The 24,585-nt window shown below is 45.8% G+C and overlaps 2 protein-coding genes across 4 annotated transcripts; both read left to right on the top strand.

Annotated features, from left to right (window-relative positions):
• The first annotated feature begins 591 nt into the window (after positions 1–591).
• thap12a (THAP domain containing 12a) lies at positions 592–6,730 on the top strand. 2 transcript variants are annotated; one of them, XM_027158735.2, is made up of 5 exons: positions 592–836; positions 3,382–3,502; positions 3,627–3,707; positions 4,264–4,300; positions 4,424–6,730. In XM_027158735.2, exons 1-5 carry the CDS (start codon positions 748–750, stop codon positions 6,286–6,288), a joined length of 2,193 nt encoding a protein of 730 aa, XP_027014536.1. In that variant the 5' UTR covers positions 592–747; the 3' UTR covers positions 6,289–6,730. The 2 variants fall into 2 exon arrangements, with proteins under 2 accessions (XP_027014536.1, XP_027014535.1); XM_027158734.2 differs by having other exon boundaries at positions 595–836; positions 4,261–4,300.
• Positions 6,731–7,601: 871 nt separating this feature from the next.
• On the top strand, positions 7,602–23,756 carry si:dkey-250d21.1. Of its 2 annotated transcripts, none has more exons than XM_027158467.2 (13): positions 7,602–7,918; positions 10,002–10,122; positions 10,248–10,355; positions 11,434–11,470; positions 11,559–13,387; positions 14,273–14,300; positions 14,403–16,162; positions 16,252–16,297; positions 17,011–17,094; positions 17,195–18,999; positions 19,094–19,130; positions 19,208–19,336; positions 19,444–23,756. In XM_027158467.2, the coding sequence occupies exons 1-13, from the start codon at positions 7,830–7,832 to the stop codon at positions 22,950–22,952; spliced, it is 9,582 nt and encodes a 3,193-aa protein (XP_027014268.2). In that variant the 5' UTR covers positions 7,602–7,829; the 3' UTR covers positions 22,953–23,756. The 2 variants fall into 2 exon arrangements, with proteins under 2 accessions (XP_027014268.2, XP_027014267.2); XM_027158466.2 differs by having other exon boundaries at positions 7,604–7,918; positions 14,397–16,162.
• The last annotated feature ends 829 nt before the right edge of the window (positions 23,757–24,585 follow it).

Below are 24,585 nucleotides of genomic sequence, written 5' to 3'. Positions count from 1 at the left end.
GTAGGAATGTAATAAATTATTAATAAATAAATATGAATCATTATTAATAAAAATATTAATAAACATTCTAACGTGCACATAAACATGCATTAAATATAGAAAAGTGAAACTAAACACTATAAAATATTTTTTCAATTTTTTTTTTATGTTTTTGAATTTGCGCGTCCGTTAAAACGCCTCAGAGTTCAGTTGGACCAATCAGGTGCCGCTTTCTCATCCGGGCATTCGTACAGTAACGGCTAGCCGTTTAGCTAATGTTAGTGTGATATAGAATTAAGGCAGAATTTTAGTTACGTTCTTTAAAATAAAATGCAGTTTGGTTTTTAAAGCGGACGGCGGCGACAGAAGTAGCTTTTTATCTGATGTAAATAAGTCATAGTATTTACGGGAGCTGTCATTTTTACCTCATGACGTCACACTGAAAACATTTAATAAAAAAAATTTAGCTGCGTAAAAGTGCTCTTTATATATAAACAGCGTTGGTGTATAATAAAGTAAATTAATAAATTATTATTCATTTTTTTCATAAAAAAGAACATTTTTGAAAACGTTTGTAAAAACATCTCGGTTTGTGATTGGTGGGTTGCCGAGGAAGTAGCGCGCAAAGCATTGTGGGAAGGAGGTGAATTGTTCGTGTTGACTCCTCCAGGCCACACAAAGCACTAGAGTGCCGAATAAATTCGGTCATTTTCATTGAATTAATCACTAAAACTGAGTAAAAACTAGAATAAAAGTGTTGGCTGAACCATGCCGAATTTCTGCGCGGCTCTGCACTGTTCCAGGATGAGTTCCCACTCTGTGTTGGCGTTCTTCAGGTTCCCGCGGGATCCGGAGAGGTAACAGTCACTTAGATCATCACCAGCCGACACCACAGCGCGCACACCACAGCACTCACACACACACACACACATACATACAGCACAGCACTCACACACTACAGCACACACACACACACACACACACACACACACACACACACACACACACTCACACTACAGCACAGCACACACACACACACACACTCACACTACAGCACAGCACTCACACACACACACACACATACAGCACAGCACTCACACACTACAGCACAGCACTCTCACACACACACACACATACATACAGCACAGCACTCACACACTACAGCACACACACTACAGCACACACACACACACACATACAGCACAGCACTCACACACTACAGCACACACACTACAGCACTCACACACACACACACACACACACACACATACAGCACAGCACTCACACACTACAGCACACACACTACAGCACACACACACACACACACACACACACACACATACAGCACAGCACTCACACACTACAGCACACACACACACACACACATACAGCACAGCACTCACACATCACAGCACTCACACACACACTCACACACACTACAGCACAGCACTCACACACTACAGCACATCACAGCACTCACACACACACACACACTCACACACACTACAGCACACACTACAGCACATCACAGCACTCACACACACACACACACTCACACACACTACAGCACACACATACAGCACAGCACTCACACACTACAGCACATCACAGCACTCACACACACTACAGCACACACATACAGCACAGCACTCACACACTACAGCACACACACACACACACACTACAGCACACACATACAGCACAGCACTCACACACCACAGCACACACACACACACACACTCACACACACTACAGCACACACATACAGCACAGCACTCACACACTACAGCACACACTCACACACACACACACACTCACACACACTACAGCACACACATACAGCACAGCACTCACACACTACAGCACATCACAGCACTCACACACACTACAGCACACACATACAGCACAGCACTCACACACTACAGCACATCACAGCACTCACACACACATTCACACACACTACAGCACACACATACAGCACAGCTCACACACACTACAGCACACACACACACTACAGCACTCACACACACTACAGCACACACATACAGCACAGCACTCACACACTACAGCACACACACACACACACTCACACACACTACAGCACGCACAGCACAGCACTCACACACTAGAGCACACACACCACAGCACACACACACACACTCACACACACTACAGCACGCACAGCACAGCACTCACACACTACAGCACACACACCACAGCGCACACACAACTCTTACAGCTCTAACACTTTGGTCTGTCCGCTTACAGAGACTCGTGTCGTAAAGGTTTGGTTCAGGACACACTAAGTGTTAAAGTTCAGTGTTAGCTGCTGCTCTGTTGATGGAGCTGTCTGTCTGTCTGTTAGTCTGAGTGTCCTTCTGTCTGAGGGTCTGTCTGTCTGTGGGACTGTTTGTCTGTCTGTTAGTCTGAGTGTCTGTCTGTCTGAGGGTCTGTTTTTCTGTCTGTCTGCTAATCTGTGGGTCTGTTTTTCTGTCTGAGGGTCTGTCTGTCTGTTAGACTGAGGGTCTGTTTTTCTGTCTGTCTGAGGGTCTGTCTGTCTGTCTGAGGGTCTGTCTGTCTGTCTCTGTCTCTTCATGGGAGTCATTTTTTGACTTCAGTACCGGTAACAACGACATTATCACTGGAACACTGAACCTTTATCACACTTTGTTTGTGGTGCACTTTGATTTGTGTATTTTCCTCTCACACCATTTAGTATTATTGTCTTTCTTTATTTTTTCTTTTCCTCTTTGACGCTCAGGTATAAATTCTGATCTAGATTCAGTAAATACGTCTGAACTCTAAGTGTAGCATTGACATAAAATACACCTTAGAATAAATATAATGCAGAATTCAGGGTACTGCAAAAAGTTACACACAGAAGGTCCTCAATGTTTAGTCATATAAGTAACCAAGTGATGCATTAATTCAACTGAGTAATAGTTTATCATGATATTTATTTGTTTATCTGCTTAATCCTTTTCTTTATTTACCTTCATTTATTTAACTTAAATATGAATTGTTTGATAAGTCCTTTATATAATTCTATATAAAATATTACTTACTTTTTATTTGAAATGCTTAGTTAAATATGCTGGTTGTTATTTTGGTGTTTAATACCTGGTGATTGTAATCATGATCCTGTGTCGCTTCTCTTCACCTCCAGGAGAACAGAGGGTTTGTTCAAAGTTTATCATGAAGTTATTTTAAGTTCCTCTTTGTGTCTTGTGTGTGTTTCTGACTCGTCTTGTGGTTTCCCACAAATTATCACACCGTCCGTTTTAGCATAGCATCCGCTTTTATAACTAAAGGAAAAAGGTTTTATTTATTTTCTGCATGTTGCACTTTTGGTACTGATGTATCTGCAGTTCTTTTAATAATGTGTGTTTGTGGTTTGTGTAGGTGTAAAAAGTGGGTAGAGAACTGCAGTCGGTCAGATCTGAGAGATAAAACGCCAGAACACCTGAACAAATACCACAGACTGTGTGCCAGACACTTCGAGCCTGATCTGATCTTAAAAACTGTAAGCATGTGTGTGTCCTGTGTGTGTCCTGTGTGTGTGTGTGAGAGAGAGATTAATATTATTATTATTACAATTGCACTGACGTGTGTCTTATAACGATGTGTGTGTATTTTCTCACCTTTAGAGCCCATTCAGGACAGTTCTAAAGGACACAGCGATACCCACAATCTTTGACCATCCCACTCGCAAACGGGCAAATGAACAGGTTTGGGTTTTTCTATTTGTCTGTGTGCGTCTGTCCGTCTGTCTGTGTGCGTCTGTCCGTCTGTCTGTGTGCGTCTGTCTTGTGTGCGTCTGTGTGTCCGTCCGTCTTTCTGTGTGCGTCTGTCTGCATGTCTGTCTGTGTGCGTCTGTGTGTCCGTCCATCTGTCTGATCTGTCCGTCCGTCTGTCTGTGTGCGTCTGTCTTGTGTGCGTCTGTGTGTCCGTCCGTCTGTCTGTGTGCGTCTGTGTGTGTCCGTCCATCTCTGTGTGCATCTGTCTGTGTGCATCTGTCCGTCTGTCTGTGTGTGTCCGTCCATCTCTGTGTGCGTCTGTCTGTGTGCATCTGTCCGTCTGTCTGTGTGCGTCTGTCTTCATGTCTGTGTGCGTCTGTGTGTCCGTCCGTCTGTCCGAGTCTGTCCGTCCGTCTGTGTGTGTCCGTCCGTCTGTGTGCGCGTCTGTCCGTCCGTCTCTGTGTGCGTCTGTCCGTCTGTCTGTATGTCTGTCTGTGTGTTGAAACAGAGGAGTTGGTGATTTTAATGATGTTTTCATCTTCAGCAGGATGAAGAAAACACGCCACAGGTTAAAGTTCAGAGAGGTGAGTTCATCTCAAGGCTCTGATGATAAACTGTATATTTTTAGGACAACTGTATATTTTTAGGACAGGTGAAGTCTTCTTGCTCTTGGCTTCCAGCCTAATGTTTGTGTGTTTGTGTATAAGTGGAGGAGAATCAGGACAAGGATGTGGAGAAGTCCACAGAAAGTGTTAACGGCCAGGACGCTCCCGAAGAACCCCAGGTGGTGGAAAAGGACTGGGATCAGCACGAGTATCTGCGCTCCCTGATTGACTTGGTGGTCATGATGGGGCGGCAGAACATCCCCTTGCAGGGCCACTTGGACAAAGACTCGAGGAGCAAAGCCTTCACTCCCACCAACATCCAGGCACTGTTGGAGTTCCGCATCAACGCCGGTGACGATGCTCTCCGGAGGAGGATGGAGACGTCACCCGCCAGTTTGGAGTCCACACAGCTGCATCAGATCTTGGAGGTGTGCGAGAGGTGCCTTTGCAAGGAGCTGCTCTCCGAGGTGAAAGAGGCTCGCTTTTTCTCTCTGGTCATGGAAAACATTGTGGAGATCGCTGGGGAGAGTAGAATCCCCGCCTTCATCCGCTTTGTGGATCAGAACAACTGTCTGCGTGAGGAGTTTTTTGGATTCCTGCTGTTTGAAGGTGATGCTGAAAGCATCGTCACAAACCTTTGTGCTGAAATATCAGAGAAAGGGTTGAGCATGGAGGACTGCAGAGGGCAGGCGTACTTCAGCACCGGCGTCCATTCTGCCAAAGTGAAAGACGTCGCTACCAAATTGAGCGAGTGCTTTCCCTTAGCGGTTCTCACTCCCAGCTCTGCCCACGCCCTAAACATCAGCCTGGCCAACAGCATGCACTTCACAAGCGTGCACCTCGTCATGTCCACCCTAAAGAGGATCGACGCCTTCTTCAGCAGGTCTCCTCTTTTGCTGGAACAGCTGGAGGGCGCCATTTCGATTTATTACCAGGGGAACGAGGAGAAGGCAAACGTCCTCAAGCAGGTGTGTCGTACTGACTGGACGCTGCAGCACGACGCCTTCGAGGTTGCTGTCGACCTCCTGGAGTCTCTGCTCCTCTGCATGGACAGCATTCATGACAACGAGGAGCTGAAGTGGAGCGACGAGATCTCGCACGAGGCCTTCGTGGTCTCAGAGGCGCTGGCGGACTTCGAGTTCGTGATGGCTCTGGTTGTCTTGAAAAACACGCTCTCGTTTTCCAGGGCGTTTGGGAGGAACCTTCAGGGACAAACCAGCGAAGTCTTCTTTGCCGCTAACAGCTTGCCGGCCGTCCTGCATTCGCTCAACGAGGTCCTCGAGAACATTGAGGTTTATCACGAGTTCTGGTTTGAAGAAGCGGTCAACCTCGCTGCCGCCTTGGAGATCCCCGTCAAAATCCCCAGGCTCTTCTTTAGGAAGCAGCGTCCGGACGCTGGAGACGAGATCCAACCCGAGACCTACTACAAAGTCCACTTGACGTTCCCGGTCGTCTCTCAGGTAATAAAGGAGCTGAGCGATTTCTTCTCTGCAAATCACCTTAACGCACTTCGGTCCCTGTCGTTCGTCCCGGCGATCATGTCACAGCTCAAGTTTAACACGGAGGAGAACAGCGCCGACGTCTACAAGAACGACCTTCCCAACCCCGATACGCTCCCCACTGAGCTCAACTGCTGGAAGATCAAGTGGAAGCACGGCACCAAGAACGTCATGCAGCCCTCCACCATCTACGAGACGCTCCAGCTGTCTGACGTCAAGTTTTTTCCCAACGTGTGTGCGCTCCTCAAAGTCCTCCACTGCCTCCCGGTGCTGTCGCTCATAGAGGAGAAGTGCAGCGAGGCGAGGAGGCGTCTGATGGCATACCTGCGGGACACGCCCCCCAAGCACAGACACAAGAGCCTGGCGCTGTTTAACGTCAACTGTGCCGTGAGGGTGGATGTGGACCTGATGATGGAGGCGTATCTCACAACGTATCCAGACAACGAGACGACGGAGGAACCTGCATGATTAACCCGACAGAAATAAGAATTAGTCTGATGTAATATTCTAGATTTTGACGCAGATTTGGAGGCGTGTTGTTATGGGACCCGGGGCAGAGTTTAATCAACCAATCACAACCTCTTATCACATAACTCCTGGGCATCAGCTTTAAATCTTATCAGCCTGACACGAGCCTAGTGGCCTGCTTTCCTTCCTTCTTTCTACGTCAACCTTCATTATTTTATGTTGTTGTTGTTTGGTATTATTTCTCCTAAACCTACTTTTTTCCCCTTGTACATCCTGGGAGTGTGTGTGTGTGAGTATGTGTGTGTGTGTGTGAGAGGTATTAAGGTGCACTGGAAGTGAATAAGAACTGAACAGACTCTTGTGTTATAATGTTTTGTTAAAAACCATTTCTGCTATTTTTGATTACTCAATGTGGATTAAATAAATATTTTTACTTTAGGCATCACTGTGTGTGTATATGTATACTGTGTGTGTGTGTGTGTGTGTGTGTGTGTGTGTGTGCGCGCGCACACAAGTCATGAACTCAGCTTGACTCCAGAAAAAGTAGAAAGTTTCATTACACTTCTGTTTAATATCTGAACTTGACAATATCTGCTTTATAAATCTGCGGCATTTTTAAGGTTTAGAAGATTTTTACTAAAATTACAGCCAACTTCTTGAAGCATGTCGTCATTTTCTGATTTTTTTATAAAGGTGTTTAATCACAAACTAATAAATAAGTCTGTGAGCTGTTTTATTACATTGTTACTCATGTTTTCTTCATTATCCTCTTCTTCATCTCTCTCTCACTGTGTCTCTGTCTCTCTCACTCTCCCCTCTCTCTTTATCCCTCTCTCTGTCTCTTCCCCTCCTCTCCCCCCCTCCTCTCCCTCCTCTCCCCCCTCCTCTCCCCCCTTTCTCTCCCCCCCTCCCTCCCTTTCTCTCCCCCCCTCCCTCCCCCCTTTCTCTCCCCCCCCTCCCTCCCCCCTTTCTCTCCCCCCCCTCCCTCCCCCCTTTCTCTCCCCCCCCTCCCTCCCCCCTTTCTCTCCCCTTTTTATTCCCAGTACACTGTCATTAATCCGCCCTACTTTTAGTTTTTACATCATTTCACATCTCTCCAAAGAAAGATATTATTTTTCTGTCCCGAATACTTTAAAATATTTTGTAATTCGTTCTAAAAAAAACATTATTATTATTATCATTATTATTATTAATTAATACCAATATAATGATCGTCCCTATGCTTGAGTTCTGGTGTTTAATCAGATCCCCAGTGCCCCTCGCGCGCATTGTTCACTTCCGCTCTGCCGCTCAGTTCACTTCCGGCTCGGATCAAGCAGCCCTACTACAATCTCGCTGTGAAATCTCGCACACACACACACACACACACACTCTCTCTCTCTCTCACACACACACACACACACAAACACACAGTCATCACAACAAGGGGACGATGCTCCGGCTTTAGACGCAGTGCTCGCGCACGGTAACTGAGCCCCTGTGTGTGTTGACGGTCATGAACGCGGTCTTCTGACTGAACAGGAGCGCAGTTTAGGTCCAAGATGCCCGACTGCTGCGCCGCAGCCGAGTGTAAGCAGCGCTCTGAGCAGCACAACGTGTCGTTCTTCAGGTTCCCTCTGGACCCCGAGCGGTGAGGACATTTACTGTGTATTTATCTCCGTGTGACACGACCCCCGTGCAGCTGCCCGTCTCACGGGCTACAACAGTAAACATACTTAGCATCCTATGCTAGCTAGTTAGCCGCTTAGCTCGCTAATTCCTCCCCTTTGATTCAATGAATGTAAGCTAATCTTGCTAATCCGTCTCTTTAGCTCGTCTATTTGCTAAATGTTCAACCAAATCGTTTTGTTAAGGTTTTTTTAATTAATGTTTAATCCCTGCATTAACAGTCTTTTGTGTATAAGTCGATATATTTGGCTTTTTTCCACTTTTTTTCCACGGTGACTGCACGAGAGCGGCTCTTGTCCTGGAGCGCCCCCTACAGGCCCGACACAAAATGGTGGCTTTTAGTTTCCTTGTTTATAAAAAGCTAAAATTTGTAGTTTTCGAGCTTTTATTTCTGCTCTAGTCAAACGGACACCGATGAGGAACCACGTACACGAACAGCTTTGGAGACATTCTTAACGTTAGACTTGATCATTTGAACAGTTTTTGACGATTCGTCCTTTTCTAGTCTTTATGTTTACCCAGTTATGTGCTTTTATAAGCTATAAGCTCCGCCCATTGGGGGCGTGTCACACTCTACTATAGTAGTTTAAAAAATTGTGAAGTGACATACGGCTTATTAGAAGTACACGTGCTTAATCTGCGTGTTTTAAGCCAGGAGTCTTTACACACACGCTAACATTTATAACTATGTTTAATGGGGAATACATTGTTGTTATTGAAGCACGTGGGTGGAGTTTGTAGGAGGTCAGAATGTCTCTCCATCCACCACATCGTGCCCTTTATACTGTGTCAGGGCTTCTCTATGAGTAAGAATGAGACCACTTTGGGTGAGACACAGTGTATCTCAGACACTGTTCACTTTAACACACTGTCACTCTGACTTCCTGTTTCAAAAGGAAATACAGCAGCATATGAGCTCTAACCATGTCTGTGCCTTGCTGACGGGCACCTCAGTTGTGGCCGGCACGAGACTCGAACCCACAACCTCAGACTCAGACTCTCTAACCGTTAGGCCTTGACCACGACTTCCCCACTTGTTCATGTTTACTTATTGAATTATGACCATAATTAATTAGCAGTGATTTATTTACTACAATGTCATTATTTACTGAACATTGCGTACATTAGTACAGTACGTTACGTGTACTACAGTCAATCTAAATGCTTCAAAAAAAAAAACCTAAACAACTCTGAAGTGCTTGCTGTAGGATTTTCCTTAGAAAAAGTCTCTTCTCTTCTGTAAATGATGTTCCAGTTATCCTGAATCTTTACCGGATCCGTCCGAACCATCTGCAGTTTTTGGGTGGGGTCAAAAGGGAAAGTCCAGCAACGTTCATGGATTAGTTTAAGTTTGATACAAGTTTAAGTATTAATCTTTTATATCCTGCTGCTGATATTGCAGTTATGCCTAACTGAATTACAGCAAAACGTACAGTAGGTCATACAATAGTACAGTAGTTACAGTAGGTCGTACAATAGTACAGTAGTTACAGTAGGTCGTACAGTAGTACAGTAGTTACAGTAGGTCGTACAGTAGTACAGTAGTTACAGTAGGTCATACAATAGTACAGTAGTTACAGTAGGTCATACAATAGTACAGTAGTTACAGTAGGTCGTACAATGTACAGTAGTTACAGTAGGTCGTACAATGTACATTAGTTACAGTAGGTCGTACAATGTACAGTAGTTACAGTAGGTCGTACAATGTACAGTAGTTACAGTAGGTCGTACAATGTACAGTAGTTACAGTAGGTCGTACAATGTACAGTAGTTACAGTAGGTCGTACAATAGTACAGTAGTTACAGTAGGTCGTACAATAGTACAGTAGTTACAGTAGGTCGTACAATAGTACAGTAGTTACAGTAGGTCGTACAATGTACAGTAGTTACAGTAGGTCGTACAATGTACAGTAGTTACAGTAGGTTGTACAATAGTACAGTAGTTACAGTAGGTCGTACAATAGTACAGTAGTTACAGTAGGTCGTACAATAACTATCTGAGACGATTTATTTTCACTAATATTGAAAATCTTTTCTGTCATCAGATGTAAACAGTGGGTGGGGAACTGTCGCAGACCAGACCTGCAGACTAAAACCTCGGAGTACTTGCACAGAAACTTCAAACTGTGCTCAAGACACTTTGAGGCGTCTCTGATACAGAAGGAAGTAAGTGTGCACGTGCTTCGGTCTTGTCCCGGTTTTGACACTTTGGATGTTGCAGCTTTTGAACATCAAAAATAAACCATTGGATGTTGTAAGAAAAATGCTTTTAATTCTGTTTTGTTTTTCAGAGTGAACTCAGGACGGTTTTAAAGGACGGCGCCGTCCCGACCATATTCGATTTTACGACCAAGAAGGGCAACGCGCAGAACAGCAACAGGAAAAGAAAGATACAAGCTGTACGTTTATAAGGGGCTTTTTACACACGGTCACTTCCTGAGTTTTCTGTGATCCGATAGCTACCCGATGATAAAAAGACCAGGTCTAAATGCCTAAAGGTCTAAACCGAAACGTTTTTGGAGACGGATATAAACCTGATGGTACAAACCCCTTCAGGAGGTGGTCTGGGACGCGTTTCAGATGAAACTGGACAGGTGTAAATGAATGTGGTTGTTCAAGCCACATACGTCAGCGCTATACTCCTCCCAAACGGAAGTAAGTCACTTGCGGGTGATCTTTCACCCAGGCGTCTCGTCGGGGCTTAAAACGCGCTGCTGCCGCCAGCGAAAACGCAGCAAACAGTAAACGCTGTTTTTTGTAGCAACCACATATACCAAAGCGTGTTTTGTTTCAATTACCCCGGAAATGAGGTAAAATATATTAGCATTTTGGGCGGGAGTAGAAACATCGGATCGATATCCGATTCGCCGAGACGCATTTATGTGGTCTGATGTTAATGGAACAGTTTTAACAAATCAGATAGCTATCGGATCAGAGACAACACACGAAGTGACCGGGTGTAAAAAGGCCCAGAGGGAACCAGTTTCCACCGTTTCTGCATTATTCTACATTTTATTTGATTTTAATGTCAGACGAGTGCGTCACTACACAGAGGTCGTGTTAAACGTGATTTGTTCATACACTGAAGTTTATAAGCATTAAAGGAAAATCCTGAAGGCTAAAGTGTACACAGTGTTCATCTTCCATCATAGACAAAGACCATGGACAGATTTGTTAGTAATAAAACATTTTCTATCGGACCTGCTCCAGACTGCACAGCTGCACAGCCGTCTGAACAAAATCCAGTATCAAACTGGGGTCTTATGGCAGAGTGGGGGCGGGATGTACAACAGTGCTCGATGCTGATTGGTTAAGCCTACTTTGAACACGTCACGTATACATACACACGCGAATCTTTTCAAAGTTGACCATGGATTTATTTTACAAAGTGGCATTTAAGGTAAAGATTGCAGAAGCCCCTCGGTGACTGCAGCATATTCAGTGGTTTCTTTTTTCTTTCTCCTGCTGTATTTTCAGGCTGCAGTCGATCCTGTGGATGTAAAAAAGGTGAAAGGTTAGTGATTCTGTTTTTCTGCTGAAAGTATTTTATACGTTTTATATATTGCAAAACATCTAAAACGAAAATGTTTTTTAACTCAAAGACGAGGCCGCGCCGGAGACGGTGGCACAAAATGTAATCGAAGACTCGACGGAGAACGCTGTAGAACAGGAGCCTCCACCAGTCAGACCAGAGAAAGAGGATCCTGCTACTGCCAAAGCTAAGGAGATTCTGAAGATCTACTTTAAGGAGACATTAGCATTCACTGGCTTCAACATTGTCAACAATGCCGGTGCCGCAAAGTCGATGGGGGGCGGAGCTGTCGGGCCTCTCATGGTCAACCCTATTTGTGCGGAAAAGATTGACTCCAAAGACGTGCTGAGACTCGGAGAGGACGTGATGCGCCAGGAGATCCGCAACACTTTACGCATGGCTCGCTTCTTCTCCATCCTTCTCCAGGAAAAAACAAACATCGAAGGCAAGGATCAGATCCCGGTGTTCATCCGATCTGTCAGCAATGACGGGTTTCCCCAGAAGCACCTGCTGGGGTTTCTGCCCTGCGACGTGGACTCGGACAGCCTATATCTCATGCTCATGTCCGAGATCCGCAACAAGTGGGGACTCCGAATGGAGCACTGTCGAGGATTCACTTACCTGACGACAGGCAGCTTGTGCCAGAAGCTAAACGAGTTCTCCTGTCGCATGCTCCGGGACTTCCCGCAGGTTGTCCTGGCTCCCAGCGACCCTTACGCGTTCAACATGTGGCTGATCCGCTCCTTGCCCGTCCTTTCTGTACAGGACGTCGTCGACACGGTAGAGGAAGTGGCCGTCGTCTTGAAGCAGTCCGATACGCTTAGGAAAAAACTGCACACAAAGATTACAGCGGCGTACAGTCATATCAAAGGTGAGGTGGATCGCGTCAAGGAGTCTTGCCAGAACAACTGGGAATATGGCACGGATGCTTTTCAGACAATGTTGGACATCCTGGAGCCTCTGCTGAACAGCATTGGAGAGATGTGCACCAGTGCGCTGTCGGAGGTGGACGCAACCGTCATGGAACAACTGCTCAAGCTCAAGGAGAAGCTCAAGAATTTCAACTTCATCATCACCCTGGTGATCCTCAAGAACACACTGTGCTGTGTCAGCATCCTCAACCCGAGCCTGAGGGGTATCATCAGCATCAGCAGCACCTTGCAATACACTATCTCCAATGCCTTAAAGCTGCTCAACAAGCACCTGCAGGAAATCCCTATATTCCACAGGAAGTGGTTCTCTGATGCTGTCGGCAGGGCCAAAAAGCTGGGCGTGTCGGTCACTCTGCCGGCGGACACGGCAGCGAACGGCCTCTCCGACGGCAAAACGCCGACCTCGCCGGAGGACTACTACAGGGAAACGCTAAGTAAAATGGTCCTGCAATACCTCATCGACGAGGTGAAGCGAGTCCTAGGCATCGAGATGGTCCGAATCCTAAGATGGCTGTCTTTAGTGCCGTCCTACATGGCCGACCACAATTTCAGCATTCGCAAAGACAAGGTGGCTGACGCGAACCTGAACAATCTGGCTCGTCCGGACTCCTTCTACGATGAACTGGGCTGCTGGGAAGTCAAATGGAGGCATGCGAGTAAACGCAGGATCCTACCCACGGGGGTCTTTGCCACCTTAAAGATCCCTGATATCGGATTCTATCCCAACGTGCAGAGTCTGCTGAGAGTCCTGGGTTCCATCCCTTGCATCAACGCAGACGCGGAAGTGTACGTGCAGTACGACATGGTGTTGGACAGATATCGCTCCTACGTGAAGGCGATGCCGGTAGACAAAAGACTGTGCAACATGGCATTCATTTACGTTAATCAGGACGTGCATTTCAACATCGACGACATGGTGCAGTCGTACGTGGAAAGCCACCCGGACATACTGCAGCTTCTCTGTAAGGTAAACAGTGTGATGTTATTCACTATGGTCCTGATGAGAAGTGGACGGTTGCTGTAGCTGTTTTTGTCGATAAATTGTTCTGTGTTGGCTCTGAAACACTGGTTTAAAAATTAGCACACTTAATGAATTAAATATTTGGATAATAAACATCCATCTTAAGGTTGCTTTAAATCCTCAGGGTTATGAATCCTTTTTAATTCAAGACACACAAGAAAACCAATTATAGACTACTACTTATGTCCCTGATCATTTCTGTTTGATGGAAGAACAAGCCACAGAACTCGGGGGTGGGGGGTGGGGACTTTAAAATCTCAGATATTTTCTGGAAAAGAGAGAGAGAAGCAATACAAAGAAATACAAATTCATTTAATTAAATACTGGGGGAGGCACGTTGGCTTGGTGGTTAGCACGTTCGACTCACACCTCCAGGGTCGGGGGTTCGATTCCCGCCTCTGCCTTGTGTGTGTGGAGTTTGCATGTTCTCCCCGTGCCTCGGGGGTTTCCTCCGGGTACTCCGGTTTCCTCCCCCGGTCCAAAGACATGCATGGTAGGTTGATTGGCATCTCTGGAAAATTGTCCGTAGTGTGTGTGTGTGTGTGTGTGTGTGTGTGTGTGTGTGTGTGTGTGTGTGTGTGTGAGTGAATGAGAGTGTGTGTGCCCTGTGATGGGTTGGCACTCCATACAGGGTATATCCTGCCTCGAAGCCCGATGACGCCCTGTGACCCGAGAAGTTCGGATAAGCGGTAGAAAATGAATGAATGAATAATTAAATACTCGTCCTGGGTGTCAATACATTTGCCACTTTTTTTAACGATTGCTCAATGCTGATTAATTCACTTTTTTGTTTTTGTCCAGTTTTAATAGATGTTTTTTTTGTGTTCTCAGGATGATGTAATGGAGGTTCAACCTTCAGGTAAAACAACCCAACAAATTACCCACCGACTGTCAGGGTCATTTCATATTATTACCTGGTTGTATGTTGTATGTGACTTATTTACATGTTTTCCAGCAACAGAGAACAGCACTAATGATGCCTCGAAGGAAGATCTGGAGGAACCAAGAGAGATTATTTTGGATATGGAGTTGGGAAGGCCGAAACCCGAGTGTTCGGGGACTGATAAAGAGGCGTTAAAATCTGCGCTGAAGGCTGCGCTCACTGCAGCGTGTAACAGCCAGAACAGGCAGTTTCAGGGCGGCCCAGAGGGCGAGGTCGAATATGTGACCAAATCTGAAATGAACGAAGTTTTGAAAGTGTGCGCGGACGTCGTGAAGGATGGGATTCTCTGTGAAGCAGGAAATTCTTTCTTCTCTCTCTTCATCGATCGAGTGGTAAAGTTTGGCGAGACCGAATTCCTCCCGCTGTTCCTCCGGTTTGTAGACAGTTTCGATGTCATGCATCTGGAGCTGATGGGATTCGTGGAAGCGAACCTCGATACCGAGGCGATGTGCGAGCGCCTGTTCGACATCGTCGTCGAGGAATGGCATCTCGATTTCAAATACTGCAGAGGCCAGGCTTACATGGGGTCCGGGGAAATCTCGTACAAGCTCAAGGCCTTCGCATGCAAAGTTCAGGAGAAGTATCCTCTCGCAATATGCACCCACTGTTCCTGTTATTCTTTTAACACGTGGTGGTCGATGACGGTCCCGGTGCCCGCCATCAGCAGAGCCCTAGATATACTTGAGAAGATAGTGTTATTTTTCAGCGGCTCACCTGAACTTGAAAAACAGCTGGACCAAGTCATAGCTGTTGGTCTGCGCGAGAGCTACGAGAAGATTCACGAGTTTCAAGGGAACTTCTGTTCCTCTTGGCAGGAGAAGCACGACTCCTACGATGTCTTCTCTCAGATATTGGAACCTCTGGTCGATTGTCTGGAGAGGTTCCAGAACAGCGGTCCGCTGACCTGGAGTTTAGCCGTCATCAACCAAGCGAAGAAACTTCTACAACTGATCCGAGACTTTGACTTCATCGTGGCGATAGTGGCTCTGAAGAACATCTCGTCTTTCACCAGAGAACTTAGCGCAGCTTTGCAGAAAGACCATTTCAGCGCCGCTTCACAGCTCTGCCAGATCAGTGGCATCGTAGCCACACTCAACCGACTCAAGACTAACATTAAAGTCTTCCACCAGAACTGGTTCGATGAAGCATGTTCTTTTGCTCAGAACTTAGGGGTGCAGGTTAAAGTGCCTGAGAGCGTACCGTGTCCCCGGGACAGCCTGCTAAAACCAGGCGGGTACTACAAAGATGCCATCAGTGTCCCTTTGGTCGATTACGTCATTAACTCTGTCAAGGACCATTTTTCAGACGACCACAAAGAGGCTCTCAATTTCTTATCTCTGGTCCCGTGTTCTGTAACCATGAGCTACACTTTTGAAAGCCTGAAGTCGAAGCCTCCGTTGTACGTCGGCGACCTTCCGGATCCGGACAACTTCTTCACAGAACTTTCTTGTTGGAAGGTTAAGTGGAAAACCAAAGTGGTTTCCCCGACGATCCCGGACACTATCTTTCAGACTCTCCGCCTGCCACTCATGCAGTATTTTGCCAACATTAACACATTGCTGAAGATCATGTCAGTGTTACCCAGCACCACGCTGGAGCACTGCGGAGAAGTAAAGCGGCACAAGATGTTTCAGGACTACCTGAGGAGCACCTACGCTAAGGACAGGACTCCGTGTTTAGCCATGCTTCAGGTGGGCATAAACTTTAACAGAGATCTGGACAGGATGGTGACGCAGTGTTTGAAAGTAACCCCAAAGACACTGGAAGGCATCTGCCTGGTAAGGATCCTTTTTTTTTATACTTTTGATCTTGTTTGGAAATAATATTAAAATGCTTAAAACAGTTGATGTCTATTTATTCCACTTAGGACAAAGAAGCAAAAACTCTGAGGAATTCGGAGATAAGAGCTGAAGGTATGTCAGCATCTCTCCGTTCCTTAGTCGTCCTTTAGCACTTTATTATTAGGATGTCGCTTTGTAGAAGCCAACATTCTGTTTTCCTGTTTAAGCTTAGACGACAATTTATCAAGAGTAACTCCTCCTAGAGCTTTCAAGCAACATGAACCAAATTCGGTTATGTTGTAGACGCTGGTCTGAAGTTTGTTAGCGATCCGAGTACCGGTACTTCCGGTACCGGGTCTCAAAGTGGCCTTTTTTCCCCATAGACTCCCATTTATAAATTTTGGAGGTCTATAACTCGACCAGCTCCTTTAGGGTGATACTCTGAATAAAGGTTTAAATCGGTGTACCGACTGGCCTTTTGGTTGTCCCGCAGCCCCGCCCCCAAAATATGCTAAATCAAAAAACTTTTTACAACATGGACATGTGACATATCAAAACACTCAGAACAATGAGGGGAACTTCCTCATGGGTATTCTGATGGCGTCACATGCTCGTCTCCTCTTACCTCCAAATGTTTTGGCACCCTAGCTTTCTGTCTACTTGCTTCCAAAATTAACACTGACCCTTATGTCCACCCGCCACCAAAAAGCATCGCCTTTGCGAATACTTGTACCGTCAAAGCCAACATCAAAGTTTGTCACGATGAACTTTACAAATCTAATTATTATTATTTAAATTTGGCCATTTTGATAAGTCATTCTAACATCTTCTCCTATTCACAATAGACAACCACAACGAAGAGGAGATGGAGGTTCAACTGGAAAGATCTACTAAAAGGCTCCCAGACTTCAATGAGTTAAAGGCAGAAGGTACGTGCCTTTTTCTCGTAAAGACTGTCCGTATTAATTGGTTTTAACATTTTCAAGTAGCTAAAAGTTTTTGTGTGACACTTTTTTTTTTTTTTTTTAGATAACCGTACAGCTGCATCCAACAAAATGGAGACCCAGCAGGTTCCTGAAGTTCTACCTGCTGTACTGATGGAGGAACTGCAAGCGAAGCCTTTAGATGAGAACAGTCACTCTGACCAGCCTGTAGACAACCTTCAGCAGGTCTTCGTGGTGGCGGCCAGGCTGGCCCGGAAAAAATGCCTGTTGTCTGAACTTCCCGAGGAAGAGCAAGACTCGGTCGTGCAAGAGCTTGGGATGTGTCGGTGGGACCAGGAGAACACAAAGCATTTTTCAGATGTGCTGGACAATATTGTGAAGGCAATGAGAAAAACAATCCTTTCAGAAGTTCAAGAATCTCCGTTTTTTTCCATTATTACTGACAAGCTGGTGTGTGCGGATGACAAGAAGTACGTTCCTGTGTTTGTCCGGTATGTTGACAATTTCACTCCCAAAGTAGAGTTTTTAGGGTTCCTGCCCTTAGATTCGAGCTCGGATCCAGATACCCAAGCTAAGACTCTATCGAGCGTTCTCTCAGACGAGTGGGGACTCCAGATGGGGTGCTGTCGTGGCCAGTCCTTCATGTGTATGGGTTTTGTGGGACAAGGACTGAGAAAGCTATCTTTAGATTTCCTGGAGAACTTTCCTCTGGCTGTGAACACACCAAGTGAATCGTGTGGACTTGCTTACTGGCTAGCAGTAAGCCTTCAAAACGATCCCATCGTAAAGGTGCTTGGTGTAGTCGAGGACCTTCTGCTTTTCTTTGACCAGTCACCGAGACTGTACGTCGAGCTTTCTCAGACAAGGGAAGGTCTCTTGAACACGCCTCGTGAAGCCCTCGCAGAGGTCCCGGAAACGTGTTTGTCCAAGTGGAAAAAAAGAGAAGATTTCTTTGACGTTTTGGTGGACATGTTGGAGGGCGTCCTGACCTGTCTGGACTCTGTTAGCAACAACAGCGACGGTTCCTGGAGTAACAGCATGTCGATACATGCGCTGATGCTCTCCACAGCCATCAGGGAATCAGATTTCGTTGTTTCTCTCGTAATCCTGAAGAACGCCTGCTCTCCTCTACGGAATTGCAGCACGGTGTTCCGCTGTGGCAATCCGGCCGACATCATCTGTGAGCTGGAGAAGATCCCTGTTATTATCGAGTCCCTCGTTAAGATGTTAGAGAACATCAGTGTGGTGAACAATACCTGGTTCGAGGAGGCAACCCAGCTTGCTGCCAAAGTCGCCGGAGCTCTGTCGTATCCGGACACGGTCAGCAGCTACGACACTCCGGAGGTGGGTTACAGAGAGACGGTCAGCCTACCTGTCTTGAGCGGTCTGATCGAGGAAATGAAGTTCAACTTTTCAGAGTGTCACTTGAAAGCCCTCAGGGTCCTTTCTCTGCTTCCCACGTGCAATCCTCTGCCCATTCTCGCAGAAGCACCGGATAAGCTGTATACTATCTACCAAAGTGATCTACCTGAACCAGATGCAGCAGAGGAAGAAATTAATGCCTGGGCCACAGTATGGCAAGAGAAGTATCAGGACAGTTCACTGCCCACCTCAATCTCAGAGACTCTGCACCACCCTGAAGCTAAGGGTCACCCCAATGTGACTACTCTTCTGAGGCTTGTTGCCGTGCTGCCTAGCATTAGCATGGAGTGTGATCTGATGAAGACCACTCTTAACTCGTTGAGGAGCTTGATCGGGAACGACTATGAAGGTGCCGACAAGACCAACACTGTAATGCTTCTTATGCATTATCCCATGCTGCGGACTTTGGAGCAAGTGATCGACAAATGTATGGAACTTGATGAAAAGAGCCACGGCTTTCTTGCTCCGGTGTGTATACGTGTATATTATATCAGAAATTTAACCTGATTTATTTGTTGTTTTTGTTTGTACTAAAGCTGTGTTCGGTATTTGACATTTTCAGGTAAAGGAGAATCTCTGTGCTATGAAAATGGAGAGTGGTGAGTAGTTTTTCTACCGGATACAATAAAGAGTCGTAAATTGTAAAGATGATGATGATGTATTTTTTTTTCTGCAGACGTCGATGGGGTTTCCTCAGAGGAAAAGGCCAGTATTACCACCTTCGGGGTTTCGGAGTTAATAAACGGCACAGTTCCAGTCATCGCACAAGACCAGCCCACAACGACCGTACAGTGCGACACTGAAGGTGTGCAACATATAATCACGCTCTCAGAATCTTCATCCTATTGTAACATTTATCGTACCTTGTAATTTAACTGGTCATCGTTAAAATGCTTTTCCTTCTGCTTCCAGAGTTAAGCACTGATCTGTTAGTTAGCACCACCGCTACTCCAAAGGACGGTGCCATGGAAATAACTGCTTCCAACGGACGAGCTGAGATACAAGAATCTTCATCCATCAGCACAACTGGTCAGTCAGCAGCAAGCCGCTCAAACGACACTGAAATCGGTTCCTCCACCGTGACTGCACCTGACGTCACGTCAGTCGAACAGGATGTTTCCGAAGAGCACAAGGCGACAGCTCCGGCTACAACCGCAGAGCTACAAAATGGAAATGTAAAGCTTCTAAATGAGGTCAAAGCCCAAAATATCACCACACTGCTTACCACAGCATCCCAGGATGTCACCATGGCGCTTGTAGAACTGGTAGAATCAGAAGGGTCAGACCAGAGTGCAGAGCGAGTAACTGCAGAACCGATCGCTGTAGCCGAGGATGCCGCCATGGAAGTCATGGCGGTGGCACCGGATGCTGTCACACAGCCAGAAATGGAAGCCCGGGGAGTCGCTATAGAGCCGTTAGCATCGGCACAGGATGTCATTCCAGATCTAGGTACAGCAGAGGATGTCTCCATGGAGCCTGGAATTGGAGAGACATCCAAGGATGTCATTACTGAGCAAAGTGTCAACATAGAGCCTGGATCTGAAGTGGCAGCTCAGGTCGCTTCCACAGAGTCTGTTACGGTATTTCAGGATGTCCCGAAAGATGAGGTCACTGCACAGCCTGTTAGAGGAGACAAAGATGTTGCTATTGAACATGAAGCAGTAGAACAAGGTGTCCTGAGCATGGCAGCTGAAAATGACATCACTGAACCTGTTGCAGATGCAGCGGATGTCACCGAGAGTGTGTTCACAGAATCTGCACTCCAGGGTGTCGCTGACAAAGATGGTGCCAGTCATGGTGCCAGTTCAAACCCAATTGCGGTACCCCATGAGATCACCAAGGAACTTGTTACAACTGGACAAGATGGCACTTCAAAAAATGAAGCCCAGTTAATCCAGGGAATCACCATAGAGCCACCTCAGATCGCCAGAGCAGCACAGTGTGTCACCACAGAGCCTGTAACAGCAGCCCAAAGCATGACCACTGAGCCAGATCTAGCAGGACAGGATCTCCCCAAAGAATGTGATTCGGCAGTAGCACAGTCTTCAGCAGTGGTCCATAATAAAGCCTCAGATAACAGAACAGGGTCTGAAGCCTCAACAATGCAACCCCAAACAATTCAAGTAGACTCCCCAAGTAATGACCCCACAACAGCCCTGGAAGTGACTGTGAAAACAGTAACATTACCTCAGGATATAAGCAGTGAAACCAACACAGCTCAGGGTGTCTCGGTTCTGACTGCAGCAGAGGACCAGAAATCTTCCAGTGCCGATGTACAGGACGTCACCACACAACCTGTGACAACAGGAAATGACGTTACCTTGGATGACCAGCGTGGCCCTAAAGAATCAAAAACAACATCGCCAGATGCTACAAATTGCACAGCAACAGTGCAGTGTGTGGAGTCTGTTACAGCTGAGCAAGCGGTCACCACACAGCACGTCCCAGCAGCCGAGGATGTTGCTATGGATACCACTGAGTCAGATAATGGTGTTGCGACAGACAAGAGCACAGGTCCTACAGAGTCAACAGCTGAACATGTCCCCATGGAGTGTGATGCAGCATCAGAAAAAGAACCTGCAGGTACAGTGCAGGACATTGTGATGGAGAGCCAAGATGAACCCAAAGAAATGGCCCATAATATCACCACGGAACCCATCACAGAAATCAAGGATGCACCCGTGGATCGTATTGAAGATGTCAAAGCAGAAACTGAAGATACTGGCCTAAAGGTTGACGCTCAAGATGTTGCCGATCAGGCAGTGGCACCAGCTCAGAATGGGACTTCCCAGTCCAAAGTACCTGCTTCGGATGTCGTAGGTAAGGCCGTACCTGCTAATAAAGTCAGCACTGTGCAGACTGCCACGGGCGACGCAAACAGCCTCGCAGAAGTGGAAGTCAAGCATAAAACTGCTGAAGAAGATCTCGATCAACCCTATGCAATAGCTCAAGATGGCACTGATCCCTCCAAAGAAGTAGCACAAGCAACGGGTGAAGATAGCACTGAACCCCACAAGGGGGTCTTGTCATTCTACAGCAGCCCTACTCAAGAGGCTTTTTTCAGTGAAATTCAAAATGCAAAGTTCTTTTCTATTGTTTGTGAACAGCAAATAGAGATAGAAGGACATACGTATATCCCCATAGGAATCTGTTACTTGCAGAAACACAAGACGCCATGCGAGGACGTATTGGCTTACGTCCCACTTGACCAAGACATTGTCGCTTTTGTGGATTCTATGACAGCAGCTCTGTCTGAGAAGTGGGGCTTGAACTTGGCCTTCTGTCGGGGACAAAGCCTGCTGACTGTAGGTGCTGCAGGGGCACAAGTGAGAGCGGCGGCGACGTTGTTGTCTCAGAGGTACCCGAAAGCCATACGCACTTTCAGCTCCACCGTATCCCTAAACACATGGCTGGCCAAATCGTGTATCATCTCCGAGATAGCAGACAGCTTCACCTGGGTGGAGAGGATGCTCCAGTGGGTGACTGAGGATGAGGAGAAACGGGCTGTATTACACAAAATGGTCGCTTCCCTGTTTCAACACAATGCGGTGAAGCACAGTGACCTGACTGATCGGCTGAGCAGGAGCCAATGGGAGAGGTGCCACGACACACTGGACCTTACCGTAGAAATCCTGGAAGCCATCATGCTCACTTTGAACGATATAAAGGATAATCATGACATCCAGACAGAAAAAACACAGGCTGGTGACTTTCTCATCATTCTGCAGAACTTTGAGTTCATCTTGACGCTCGTAATCATGAAAAACGTCTTGGGTCCGACAAAAAGTTTAAGCCAGAATCTCCAGGGCCAGCCTCTGGATGTGTATCAAGCTGTGAGCAGTCTGTCGGAAGTACTTACTTCACTGAGCGATATGAAAGCCAACATTGACACTCACCTTCAAACCTGGTACCAAGAAGCCGTCGAGTTCGCTTCCAAGTTGCTGATCAGCGTGGACAATACTTCACAAGAGTGTTTGATCATTTACTGTAGAGATATCATCAGCAAAGGAGCGATCGATCACTCCATTTGCGAGATCTCCGAGCTTTGCTCAGACCGCGCTTTGTCAGCCGTGCGCTGCATGCAGGTTGTGCCTTACGTCATATCCAAAAAGGAAGGATGCTGCACGGACACTGAGGTCTTCAAGGTGTACCAGGACGATCTCCCAGATTCAAGTTCTCTGCAGGTGGAGCTCCTGAAGTGGCGCGAAAGGTGGTCGGGGTCCGACGAACAGCCTCTTCCTGCTGGTCTTCTAGACACGCTCAATTCCACAGATGCAGAATCCTTCCCTAACATCGAGACTCTTCTCAGGCTTCTCGTGATCTTGCCCTGTTTCAGAAAAGAGGATTTGATCAGACAAGGAAAGAAGAGTCTCATTGAGTTCAACCACCAGAGATCTTTACTCGAGCTGTATCCTTTATAGAGTGGTAACCGTTACCCTGTCAACTGCCCCTGAAACTAGCTTTCCATTAATTAGGGTGTTGTATACTGCTGAAATCCTCAGTGTTTTACTTCCTGTATCCTGGTTACAGCTGATCAAATTTGAGCGTAGGTTTCAGTTAAGGGTTTTTGGTTTTGTTTTAATTAGAGATCTAATTAGACCTGTACACTTTCAGTATAATCTAATCGTTTTATTAGTTTTCGTTGTCTTATTTTTATCTCGTGTGTGTGATGTGGACTAAGAAAGAGGACTGCCTACAGGGACCAATGTCTTGCCAAAAAAAAAAAAAAAAAAAAAAAAAGCAGAAAAAGGAAGAAAAATAAATGCCCTAGCCAGGGCTCTAATGCTTTGTGCCTTTATGCAAAACCTTACCCTGACTCTTGGAACATAAGGACTAAGTTTGTCTGCAAGAATGCTTTCAAGCCAAGCTTTTTGGAAGCTTCCCAGCATCTTCAGGAACTTTTACAATTTTTTTTTTTTTTTTTTTAAATCCTGTAAATCCTATAAAAATAAATAACGATCCAGACTTGTTCAGTCCAGTTACGCTCATTTAGTCAAATAACCTGTGGGTTTTAAATCACCTGAATCATGTCACGGTCGTCCACACAGCACAAATGCTGAAATGCTACTTTCCATTATGTGTCAAAAACAAGTTTCATTTGTTCGCAGTTCGACTTGGATGCATTGGTTTCTGTAAACACTTTCTCCAAAAAATCCTTCGTATGAAACAAAGGATTCAAATATATATATATTTGACTAAAATAAATAAAAATGATTTAAATGAAACCGATTTTTCTACGTTTTTTTTTATTTTTATAAGACTGTGAGTGCAGTGCCACAGATTTGTCCACAAGATGGCAGTGTTGTCTTTGTGGAGTACCGACTAATTAGTAAAATAGTTGGTTTGCGTGACGTTTTAGGAATAAAGATAATTTTGGGTTCTGGTCTCCAGCATTGCTTTGTGTTTCTATTAGTTGCTTGTAATTTTCTAGTTTTGGAATTTGTAACCACGAACTTAGGGGTCAAACGGAAAGGTGTTTCATATTCGGTAGTCTAACGCTATTCACTAACAATAAGAGAAACCGAAATGTACGGAAATATCCGACATTTTAAACCAAACGCTCAGGATGTGATCTGAATGTCGAAATATCAACGATAGCAGAATTTCATCATTTGATTGCATCGTGTGTCTGTTTCAATAAAGTCTTCGACTTTGTGCGTGAAGCGACTTGAAATAACGTGGCGTCTCGTCTTCGGTTGGAGTTCTGTGTCAGGAAATCTTTTCTTTTCATACTTTGGAGAAGTTTTATTAGTATTTAACAGTGGATGTTGTCACAAATTGCTTCACAGAAAAATATAAATATAAGGATATACATTTTAAAAGTATAAATCTGTCCCTGATGGAGAGACTATAGAGAGATACCAACAGACTTTATAATCTTGAGTACAAAGTTTTTAATCGATAAACTTTTTTTTTTTTTTTTTTTTTGGAACTTCTCCATGTTTAAATGCCAGTAGTTAAAGTATGATGAGTTTATTGTAGTCTGTGTTCGTGCTTTGGGGGAACAAGCTGTCAAAGGCAAATAATCAACCCTGAGGTGGTATCTAGCTGGGC

Source organism: Tachysurus fulvidraco, chromosome 20, assembly GCF_022655615.1.
Source record: "Tachysurus fulvidraco isolate hzauxx_2018 chromosome 20, HZAU_PFXX_2.0, whole genome shotgun sequence".
NCBI classification, from domain to species: Eukaryota; Metazoa; Chordata; class Actinopteri; order Siluriformes; family Bagridae; genus Tachysurus; species Tachysurus fulvidraco.
Note: the sequence above shows the minus strand (reverse complement) of the source record. Positions and strands in the feature narration are given on the sequence as shown.

What these genes read in the sequence shown, in the direction of transcription:
- thap12a (XM_027158734.2), top strand. Translation starts at nt 748, where the DNA reads ATGCCGAATTTCTGCGCGGCTCTGCACTGTTCCAGGATGAGTTCCCAC. An exon ending in CTGATCTGATCTTAAAAACT is followed by an intron (nt 3,503 to 3,626) that starts GTAAGCATGTGT and finishes TCTCACCTTTAG; the next exon opens with AGCCCATTCAGGACAGTTCT. An exon ending in GCAAACGGGCAAATGAACAG is followed by an intron (nt 3,708 to 4,260) that starts GTTTGGGTTTTT and finishes TTTCATCTTCAG; the next exon opens with CAGGATGAAGAAAACACGCC.
- si:dkey-250d21.1 (XM_027158466.2), top strand. Translation starts at nt 7,830, where the DNA reads ATGCCCGACTGCTGCGCCGCAGCCGAGTGTAAGCAGCGCTCTGAGCAG. An exon ending in TACTGCAGCTTCTCTGTAAG is followed by an intron (nt 13,388 to 14,272) that starts GTAAACAGTGTG and finishes TTGTGTTCTCAG; the next exon opens with GATGATGTAATGGAGGTTCA. An exon ending in GCCACGGCTTTCTTGCTCCG is followed by an intron (nt 19,000 to 19,093) that starts GTGTGTATACGT and finishes TGACATTTTCAG; the next exon opens with GTAAAGGAGAATCTCTGTGC.